The 11,819-nt window shown below is 34.4% G+C and overlaps 1 protein-coding gene across 1 annotated transcript; it reads right to left on the minus strand.

Moving 5' to 3' along the window:
- Window positions 1-10,562: 10,562 nt before the first annotated feature.
- On the minus strand, window positions 10,563-11,041 carry LOC111411690. The gene has a single exon (XM_023042246.1). It carries the CDS (start codon window positions 10,998-11,000, stop codon window positions 10,692-10,694), a length of 309 nt encoding a protein of 102 aa, XP_022898014.1. The 5' UTR covers window positions 11,001-11,041; the 3' UTR covers window positions 10,563-10,691.
- Between the last annotated feature and the right edge of the window lie 778 nt (window positions 11,042-11,819).

Consider the following 11,819-nt stretch of genomic DNA (forward strand, 5'->3'; position numbering starts at 1 on the left):
AACTTTGGGGGGGGGGGGGGAATTCCCTCCAACATTAAGACCATTGATGGGGTGCCATGTGTACAGTAAAATTGCTACTTGATTTCGATTGCATTGCTCAACTTGTTAATGCGAACTACTCATTTATCATTTAAAAAAAATTCAAACCAACCCGAATAAGGAAAATTGCTACCCCTTGCCGAAAACATCGACAAGAGGTAGGCGGCTAATGATATAGGTTGGTAGAGGAAGCCACCTTCAGTGACAAGCAAGATGGATCGCTGCACTTCGATGCAAGGCCACCGAACCTTAAGGGATGCTCTATCACTATCCCCAAGTGGTGCTCTACCACCATGCACGGCCACTGACCCCCCAGGGGTGCTCTACTACTATCCCCACAGGGCGCTCTACCACTACTCGAGGCTGTCGACCCTCCTAGGGGCGCTCTATCACTACCCCCAGAAAGCGCTCTACTACTACGCGAGGTCGTCGACTCCCCAAGGTCGCTCTACCTCTACGCGAAGTTTTCAACTGGCATGGAATTGCCTATAGGATTATCCAAACACTTAACCACAAATCCTCTAGTGAATTGACTAGGTTCCATAGCGGTTAATACGGGCGCAACCTCCAAACGGGAAGTTAAAGACCCCCCACTCAACACGTGGGGGTAGTGGGAATGCCAACGTGGGACACGTGGCACCACGAACACCCAGCGGTTATCCAGCTTCCAATATCTATAAATACCCCATATGTGATATAGGTAAGGGGATCTCTCTCTCTCTCTTTTTAGTCATCTGAATTCCAATTGCATTTTTTCCAAGTCTATAAACTAATTCTCACGCCGGAGGTAAAATGAGGGAGGAAGCCCCGCCTTCGTTTTTCAAGTCACACATATTTGACGGAGTAGTCGGAACGCCGAACGCCACCAGACAGATAGAAGGGTATTGTTCCGCCACCACTTCATTTTCCATTGAAACAGACACTTTTAATGGATTTGCAACAAAGTTTTCTCCATAATCTAATTTGAATTCTTCTTCAAATAATTGATCAGCCAGGAAACAAAATAATGTGACATAAATCCTTGTAAATCTAATTAAACAATAATTCCAAACTACGAATATTATTCCAGCGTTGGAGGCCGGATAATGTCTGGGTTTTTCTATCTAATTTCCTAATAAAACAAAAATCGCATGCTTTGAAAACTTTTATGAGGTAGTTGATTAATTATTTTCCTAGATAAATAATAGTTAATTTCATTATCAATTCTAATTATATGAATTAAATTAACATTATCGTCGTTTTCTAGTTAATATCTAGAATCTTAACCCTGTAAACATGAGGTTTATACTGCAATTATTTATATTTTTTTTTTTTTTGTAAAATACGCCTTCGACATTTATGCGTTTTCCTCCAACAATTGTTTACAAGTAATAGAAAGTTATTGCAACAACCCTTGCTAATTTCAATTATCAATTCATATATAAATTTAAACTTGAAGAAATGAAGAAATTTACAATTGTATGGTTAATTGACATATTATGTGACTTTTTAATGGATATACCGTTAAGGGATGAAATCCCACGTTGAATAAAGATAAAAACATAGATCAATTTATGAAAAATTGGTCATTCCTCTTAACAAAGGTTGACATTTTAAGATGAAACCCCAAATCTTAATATGGTATCAGAGACACTCTTGCATAGACAAGAGTAATCACCTTCCCTTGTTTTTTTTCTCCTCTTCTTTTCCCTTCCCAAAAAGTCCATCTTACGGCTAATTCATTCGTTTTACCCTCTAAAATCCCAGTAATTGTTTCTAGTGGAAATAACATAATTTCTCAACAACTAATATCTATCAATACTTCCACCCAGATATCCTTCAAACTGTCTAGAAATAACAATTATGCTTCATGGAAGTCTCAATTCACCAACCTTCTTCTTGGTTATGATTTGATGTGTTACATTGATAAATCTCTTCCATGACCAACAGAAGAAAAAAAATCCTTGACACTAGTTCAAATACATCTATTGCAAATCTTGCACACAAATTATGAGTTCAACAAGATCATCTTATTCGTCAAGCAATTCAAGCCTCTGTCGCTAGAATGGTGGCCTCTCTTATTAACTCATGTAACACCTCTGTCGAAGCATGGCTCAAACTCAAGACCACTTTCGCCAACAAATCCAATACATAGATGTTGGGTTTTCTTCCATCACTCAGGAAAGTGAGTCTAGATGGAAAATCTATGGTTCCGTATTTGCAAAGTCTCAAAATTATTATTGATGACCTTGCTTTGATTGGTCATCATCTAACTGAAGTAGAGATCATAGTTTACACACTTAATGGTATTGGACCAGAATATAAAGAAATAAATGTAGCAATTCAAGCTCGTGATACATCATTGTCTTTTGAAGAACTCCACGACAAGCTTCTTGACCACGAATCCTTTCTCAAATGAGTTGAACTTCCTAAGTTAAAATCACCCGTCACAGCTCAACTAAGTCAAAAATCTTTCAATAACAAGGGAAGAAATCAGCAATTTGGTGGCAGAAATTCTCACACTAGATATCATTCAAATAATCAAGATGGCCAGTTTACCAACAAAACACCTTCAAGCAGCAACCCTGGTGGTCAGTTTGTCAACAAAACATATCAAAACAGAAGTCCAAGAAATATCAACTTCAATCCATTTGCCTATCCACAGTTTCCATAATAGTGGCATCCAAACAATCACAATTGGCATACAACTTATGACCAAAATCAGCAGAAACCTGTTTGTCAATTATGTGATCAGATTGGTCACACAACAAGTTTTGTTGTTCACATCCAGCACCACTATTGATGTAAAACTGGCCTCAAGCTAATTTTAAGACTTGTGATAAGTTTGGTGAAAATAAGAATTGTGTTCTAGACTTTGGCACGTCACATCATATTACTTCTGACCTCCAGAATCTTTCAACACATTCAGAATATAGCGGTAACAAATATATCATGACTGGTGATGGTAATGGAATTCCTATTACATACATTGGTTCCACTTATCTTAATTCTCATACAACCACTTTTCACCTTCATGATGTTATGTGTGCACCTTTAATTAAAAAAAATTTGCTCTCTGTTTCTCATTTTTGTAAACAAAATAATGCTTCAATTGAATTCTTTCCTAACCATTTTCTTGTGAAGGATTTGAGCACAGGGGCATACTTGGTCCAAGGCCAGAATAAAGGAAACATCTATGAATGGCCTGCTTCCCTCTCTCCACCTATCTGCAAATTTTTCCGCTCTCATGGACTCGTGGAATCATCAACTAGGTCATTTATCTCCTCCCATTATTAAAAAAAAAAAATTATCAGCTCAATCTCTATCACTTTCAAGGTCTATGTTTGTCATGTCTCCTTGTGACTCGTGTCTTTGTAATAAAAGTCACAAACTTCCATTTGGTGTCTCATCAATATCTTGTACTGATCCACTTGAAGTTATTTACGTTGATTTATGGGGTCCAGCCCCTATTTTATCATTTGATCAATTCAGATATTATATTATTTTTGTGGACAATTTCACTAAATATACGTGGGTTTATCCTCTTAAGAAAAAAATCAAAAGTACCTGTTATTTTTGAGCATTTCAAAACTTTCGTGGAAATTATTTTTCAGAAAAACCATAAAAACTCTGTACACTGATTGAGGCTATCAAGGCCTTAGTCAACCACTCTCTAATTTTGGCATTCAAAATATTAAATCTCCCCTCACACACCAGAATTAGTGGTTTTCACTGAGTGCAAACATTGACATATTGTCGAAACTGGGTTAACACTACATCAAGCGGCAATGCCACTTTCTTTTTGGTTTGTTGCCTTTCAAACTGTTTTTTATATTATTAATCGTATGCATATACTAGTGTTGAACTCTCAATCACCTTTGTACCAAAAAATATTATCTTTTTCATGGTTACTTGAAGAGATATAGTTGAGTATGTCCAGAAATATTTGGTGTGTTAGCAAGTGAAGACCGAACACCAGTGACCATGAGGGTTATTGAACTATTGGAAGTCCCAGAGTGGAAATGGGAGCATGTAACTATGGACTTCGTGATTGGTTTTCCAAGGCCAGCAAGAGGTCACGATGCTATTTGGGCCATAGTAGATCGACTAACCAAATCAGCTCATTTTTTGTCGGTTCGGATGACGTTTACTTTGGACTAGTTCGTGCAGTTATATGTGAATGAGATATGGTGTGCCTGTTTCTATTGTACCGGATAAAGATCCAAGGTTCACATCGAACTTTTGGAAAAGTCTAAACCGAGCTATAGGAACTAAACTAAAGTTTAGTACGACATTCCATCCTCAGACGGATGGACAGTCTGAGCGGACAATTCAAACATTGGATGACATGCTTTAGACATGTATCCTCAAGTTTGGGGGACAATGGAAAAAGCATTTACCTTTAGTTGAATTGTCATACAACAATAGTTACCACACTTCAATTGACATGACACCATACGAGGCATTGTATGGGAGAAAGTGTAGATCATTAGTTTATTGGGATGAAGTTGGTAAGCGAAAGATTTGGTTGCTAGAGATTATTGAGCAGACAGTGCATGCAATTGAAAAAATTCCCGTCAGCATGAAAAATGCTCATGATAGACAAAAGTGTTATGCAGATAAAATTACAGCATGACGTTTTCCATGTGTCAATGCTTAGAAAATACGTCTCCGATCCAAGTCATGTGGTCAACCATTAGTTTATTGAATTACAGGGAGGTTTAAGCTATAAAGAAGTATCAATAAGAATTGTTAATTAGAAATTTCAAGCCCTTTAAAACAAAGTGATCCTAGCAGTAAAAGTACAGTAGCAAAATCACTCGGCTGAAGAGGTCACGTGGGAGCGAGAGGTAGATATACAGGCTAAGTACCCACAACTCTTCGAGGAATTCCAAGGTAAATTTCGAGGAAGATATTTATTTTTAGGAGGGTAGATTATAATATTCGCAACCGAATTTATGGGTCTAATTATTAGAATTGAAAATTTAGGGGCTCAATTGAAGATTAATCCACTTTCTAGGACCTTGTAACAAACTTTCCATAAATGCTAATTTCCACATATTTTTAGTTGAATTCTTGGTCAAACATTTACATAGAAAATTCTTGATTAATGCTTGATTAACCAAACATAAGGTAATGTATAGTGTGAATACATAAATGTAGAAATGATGGAGAGATTCTTGCTCATTTTACAAATTTCAAGGAACAATTTTCACTATCATGGATTTTTCCTTAATGATGCATGCTTAGTCTTGGCCTATTTAAACCCTCCGTTCATATTCACATATTACCATTCACCATTATTTTTCAGTCTAAATAATATACATGTTCATAAGCCAAGGTGAAAATTGTAGAGGGATTAAGTCTCTATTGCTATTTCTTTCAAATTTCATTGTAAGTACGCTATCTACGTTGGATTATTATTATGTTATAAATTTTAAGAGAAATTATTATGGGTTCATATGGTATGATATGATTATGATCATGTTAAGGTGACCAGAGTTTAGTATCGCTATACATAAGAATTCTTAGCACCTATCCTCGGTAAAAAAAATTTGTCCATTATGTTGATTATGATTATTATACTCCTTTAAGTTATGCACAATAATAATTCATGGCGTACTTATTGAGATTTTATAAATCTCACTCTATGATAATTCTCTCTTTCAAGCAATTGATGGTTCGAGACAATCAACGTGGAGATAACAATGGGGCTAGGTTTAATAAATTATTTTGTGTTTAAAAACACGACTTTAAATTTCTAATTCAGTTGTTATATTGGAATTATTTTCTTTATTTTTCGCATCTACATAATAAGACTACAATTTATTTACTTGTTGAAGAAAAAATTATTTCGAGTTATTGTTTTAGGTCTTATGAAATAATTTAAGTTTTATTTAGTGACACTCGAATAGTCAAGGATTCAGGCTGTCACCTCATAGTCATCTGCACGTTAACTGTCTCGAACTATCAATTGCCTGAAAGGGAGAATTATCATAAAATGAGATTTATAAAAATCTCAATAAATATGCCATGAATTATTATTATGTATTACTTAAAGGAGCATAATAATCATAATCAATATAATGGAGACATAAGAATTTTATCGAACATAGGTGGTAAGAATTCTTATATGTAGCGCTACTAAACTCAGGTCCCCTTTAAGAATTTTACCGAACATAGGTGGTAAGAATTCTTATGTGTAGCGTTACTAAACTCCGGTCCCTTTAACATAATCATAATTATATCATACTATATGGGACCCATATTAATTTCTCTTGGAATTCATAATATAATAATAATCCAACGTAGATAGCGTACTTATTGTGAAATTTGATAGAAAGAGTAATAGAGACTTGATCCCTCTACAATTTCCATATCGGCTTATGAATGTTTATATGTGTATATTATTTAGACTAAAAAATATAATAGTAAGCAGTAACATGTGAATGTGAATAAGGAGTTTAAATAGGAAAAGATTAGACATGCGTCATTACGAAAAAATTCATGATGGTGGAAATTGTTCCTTAAAATTTGTGAAATGAGCAAGTCTCTCTCCCTCATTCCTACATTCATGCATTCACACTACATATCACCTTATGTTTGGTCAATCAAGTATAAATCAAGAATTTTCTATGTAAGTGTTTGACCAAGAATTCAACCAAAAAACACGTGGGAATTAGAATTTATGGTAAGTTTGCTACAAAGTCCTAAAAGGTTAATTAACCCTCAAATGAGCCCCTAAATTTTCAATTTTTGAATTAGACCCGAAATCTCAAGTGGGGGGTATTAACATGGTATCAAAATCCATTAAACTTCAATGAGCGATTCGATCCAATTAAAACTCAATAAATGAACATACGGATTTTAAGATTGGTCTGTTCAAACGAGTAACCATCTTGCGGGATTATGTTAATGGATGAAATCTCACATCGAATAAAGATGAAAATATATATCAATTTATAAAGAATTGGGCTACTCCTCTTAATAAAGATTGACCTTTTAATATGAAACATCAAGTCTTAACATATACATCAATATGAAGTTGACACGGTTAAATCTGTTGCTATATCATCAATAGTCACCACATGAAAAATGCATATCCAAGCAACAATATTCTTGTTGTAACCCTAGAAAATGAGGAATGGAAGCATATTCAAGCTCAAAGCAGATGAAGATAACAAGAAAAAAGTCATTCGGGCCTGAAATTTTTGATGCCATTTGGTGGCAGAGCATTTTGGCAAATTTCACAAAATTTTAATTGCAGGAAAAATGAAGATTATAAGGAATTTTTTTGAAAATCTCGTGTAAAATATTAAAAAATCTATTACAAAATCTTGAATTTCAAAGCTAGTGTGGGAGCCCCACTGTAGATCACCCATAATGCCATAGAGATACTTGTGACTCGTCTGCGGAACACAAGTTTCCAAAGTGGTATCTCAGGAATTAGGAAATATAACAATTTTCAAAAACAATTTTATTGACTAGATCTTTGCCAGTTTTTTACGTGTTGCATTTCTATTTAATAGCCACATAAGAGTTCAATAACTCATTAATACCCCAACAATTGATTCTTGAAAGCCGATTCTGATTGATCAATCTCCAAGCTTCCAAACCTTAGATCACCTCGAATAATTGTTCCTCATTGGTTGACAACCTTCCAGCCCCCAAAATTTCTTCATTACTCTCCAAGACCATGTTGCAGTTGATATGTGGTCACTAAGAAATAAAGATTAGTAATCACCCAAAACTCTGTTGGGAATTGATACCAAATCCTTGATTTGCCTACAGGATTCTTGTTTTCGAAATAATATAGAGATGCAGAAAAATAACAACACAAGATTGACGTGAAAACTCCCTAATTGGAGAGAAACCACAAGCCATTAAAAATAGAGATATTTCACTATAAGAAAAATTTATATAACCATGTAAAATCTCTCACACACCCTAAATACCGAAGTATTCCACGAAAAATAATATTCTAAGTTTCACCACACCCAACAATTTTTACTTTTTGAACAACTCGCAAAGAGAACAAGAGATCAGGATAGTAGACAAATTTTTCTCACAAAACCCTCAGGCACACCCAAGAAAAATTCATAATTCATACCAACAACACTAAAAAGAATTCCCAAGTCACACCCAAGAAAATCTATGACTATCTTACAGATTGGGATCAAGAAAATACAAGGGGGCTCTTATTTATAGAATACGGTTAACAAATCATAATATCCCAAGTAGGAACATTAAATCACTCTTATAGTACATAGAACAATACAAATCATATTCTACTAGGAAACAAACAATAAAAATTCAATTAATATTTTAATTAGGACATTACCAAGTCAAAAAAAATCCTAAAATCTATACTTTTAAGAGCTCACAATAATTGCTATGATAATATGGAACACTTGTATTGATCTATTGTGTGTATAATCATAACACAATATATATGGGCAAAAATTGGCTCCTAGTTCCAACATATTGAGATTCCAGAGTAAGGAAACTTGATACACAAGATCCATTTTTTACCTCCATTACCTACAAATATAGTTGAAAAACACACAAAAAATAAATAAAAAACAACAATAATAAACAATAATAATAATAATAAATAATAAATGGAAAACAATGTGTCATTTCTAAATTTTTCCTGTTTCTTTTGTGAACAAAACATGATTTGTCCCTGGCATATCCTCCTTTCCTCTCCGAATTTAACATTGTAAATACAGACCGTAGATTAACACCAATGACAACAGAATGGCTGTAAAAAATTGCTCTCCCTCCACTCTGTATCTTCCGACTGAAGACAGATAAAAATCCCCAATCATAACTAGTTAGATAACTCATACCAGATCTTAGCTTCTGCAGGCAAACCACTTACTCCATACACCAACACACAAGGACCATCCCAAGTAGTTACCTCAAATTTTCATCAGTGAATGGGAGACATAAATCATCCTAGTATAGCTTCCAGAGATTTCTGCAAAGATAGCAGTGCCGACATCAAATTGGCTTCAATTTTCAATGCTTCCAAATTAGAACCTTTCTTCTTCAGATTCTTACAAAAAGAGTGGAACATATAAGGCAATGATAACTTTGAAGACAATGTAATAGCACCATCAACTATGGAAAATGATAACAAATTCCAACAGATCAGTGTGATTGTTAAATAACTACTGATAACAGCGATATTTAACCATTTAAGTTTCTACAGCCAAACAAGATATTCTGATACAAGTAAGAGATGAAGAGATATTGTATCCAATGGCTAAAAAAATTAGTAGGAAAGTGATATGAGTAAAATGCAGAACCCTGTTTTTTATACTAGATCATGTTATTGCCACCATCAGGCTATTAAAATAATAGATGCAGCTACAAACTATTTTTGGAAGTATTAGCATGGTTTGTGAACTAGGACATTGGAAAGATTTACTTACTGAAAAGAAAAATAATAATAATCACCAAGAAGATGGTTCACATTATGTCAACATCAGCATAATCACATGTAACAATCTTCTCTCCCAGTATGCGATCATCGCAAATGTCTCTATAAAAGCCATCACCACAATTACAAGCCTTTATAATGGCTACATAATATTGTATTTTCAAGCTTTTTTCTACTCATAGAATCGGCCCATGAAAAACAGAGTATATCATTCACATTGCCACTTTTTTTGGAGAATACAGTCCAACAAGCAACTTAATGAACACACTTCATACAAAATCCATCTCATCCCAAATTTAAATCGCTACCCTATGGAATGGTTGGTAAAGTGGATTTACAATAATAGATCGTGTTAATAAGGTACAAAAAGTTACAACTTTTGTCTACTATACTATCTAGTACTGTCCGATTGTTCACCAAATATGCTCTTAATCATCAAAGCCCAAAATTAACCTCAAATACATGTAGCGCTCGTGACAATGACTGTATTCAGACCCTTCAACACCCGTATTTCTGACATGTAAAGCCAATAATTTGAGGCAACGGCAATCACTCGTATTCAAAATTAAATTGTACACCAGATTAACACATCCTATTTATATAGGCATGCAAAACACTCACACAAGTCCAACAAATAATAGGAGCCTGCTCAAGTACAGAACTATAGACATGTTCCTAGCATTTGCAGTTCAATTATGCCACAAGCATCAATAAGATCCTTGTAAGTAATGAAGATTAATTTTATTTGGAGATAATTAATAGAGTGCAAATAAATTAATAACCCTATAAAAGAGAGAGAGAGAGCGCGCACTTTCAAATACCCATATGCAATTTTAAGGCAGAAGTACATACATGAACAACTTCCAGCAAGTTCATATAATGCTTCCATAAAATGAATAACATAAATGTACAAGAAAAGTTAGAGTCGGGACCCAATTTGTAGCACATGACTACAATGGTCACCTTCTTCCATTTTTGGGTTTGCTTTCACAAGATGACACATTTATATGCGCGACTATCTTCTATAGCAGGAGTACTCAGAGATACTATTATACATAATGCCTCGAACAATTAAAAAAAAAAAAAAAAGACAATATTGATGCAAGTCTCCACTAACGTTTAACATTAATTTCGAACCAAAAAGTTCGCCAATTTCTACAAAGGATTGGAAAACAGTTATGCTCGAAAACAATATCTCTCATACTTTTCTCTCAAATCAACAAACTCAAAAGACCACGCGGAATTGGGGTGCATCCGAGCCAATAGCTGGCAGGATCTCCCAACGGCAGGGCTCTAGCTCGTCCGAAACGGGACAGTACCCGGTCACTGCGACCTTGTCGGCAGAGGTGGCGACTGACCCGAATTCGAAAACCGATAGGTCGGCGGACAGAGCGGGTCGTCGGACCTCCATCGCTCCGTTCATTCCAGGTACCTCGGAGGACACGGGTTGGGGTTTCATATCGGATTTTTCAACCGGAGAGTTTTCCTTTTTGTTATTATTGCTGCCTCTACTGAACCAAGATAAAATTCCCATGGCTAATTGATTTGGGTTCTAGCGAGTAGGGTCTTTTATTATCTGGCGAAATTGAATTGAATCGAAAATTAATTCCAGAAAATTGAATTGTCTGGAAATTATTTTCCTGATAATTGTAAATTATTGTGTTTGATTGGTATAAATTTTCACGTGAAAAATGTTGAAATAAAAGTGTTTTTATATTCGTTTGACTTTATTTTACATGAAAATTTTCAATTAAAGGGATAAATTTTACAGTATTGGGGATGAAATTTGTTTTCATTGCTAAAAACAAAAAAAATTCAAAAAAATTAACTATCTTTTGGTGTTTGTTTGGCTTTGATTAATATAAAAATTGTTAATTAAAAGAAAATATTTTTTTTACAATAATTCTTAGAATTTGTTAATTTTGCCAAAAAAAAAAAGAAGAAAAAAAATACATATATACTGTAGTAATCAGGAAAATTAATTCCCACCAATATCCTTAAAAAACTAGAAAAGTCCAAAATCCAAGAAAACATGGAACTTGAATTCTATGGCAAAAAAAATTATATCAAACACTTGAAAGTGGGAAAAAATCATGGAAAAGATTTGCCAATCAAACATGGCCTTAGAATACATTTTAGAATAGTCAATTGGCGAAGAATATGTGGTAAAAAATAAGGAAAAATTTTGAATTTACGTGTAATATTATTTTTATTGAATAATGTATGATTGAAAAAAAAATTTATATTTTGAAAATAGTGGGAATCAAACAAGTGCCTAAGTCAGGAAAATGTGGTTCGGAGCGAGTCGAGACACCCTTTGCTTCGTTTAATATACTAGTTTTCCACCTGTGCA

Source organism: Olea europaea, chromosome 16 (assembly GCF_002742605.1).
Source record: "Olea europaea var. sylvestris chromosome 16, O_europaea_v1, whole genome shotgun sequence".
Taxonomy (NCBI): Eukaryota; Viridiplantae; Streptophyta; class Magnoliopsida; order Lamiales; family Oleaceae; genus Olea; species Olea europaea.

Excerpts from the sequence above, each read along its gene's own strand:
- LOC111411690 (XM_023042246.1), bottom strand. The coding sequence starts at position 11,000 with ATGGGAATTTTATCTTGGTTCAGTAGAGGCAGCAATAATAACAAAAAG.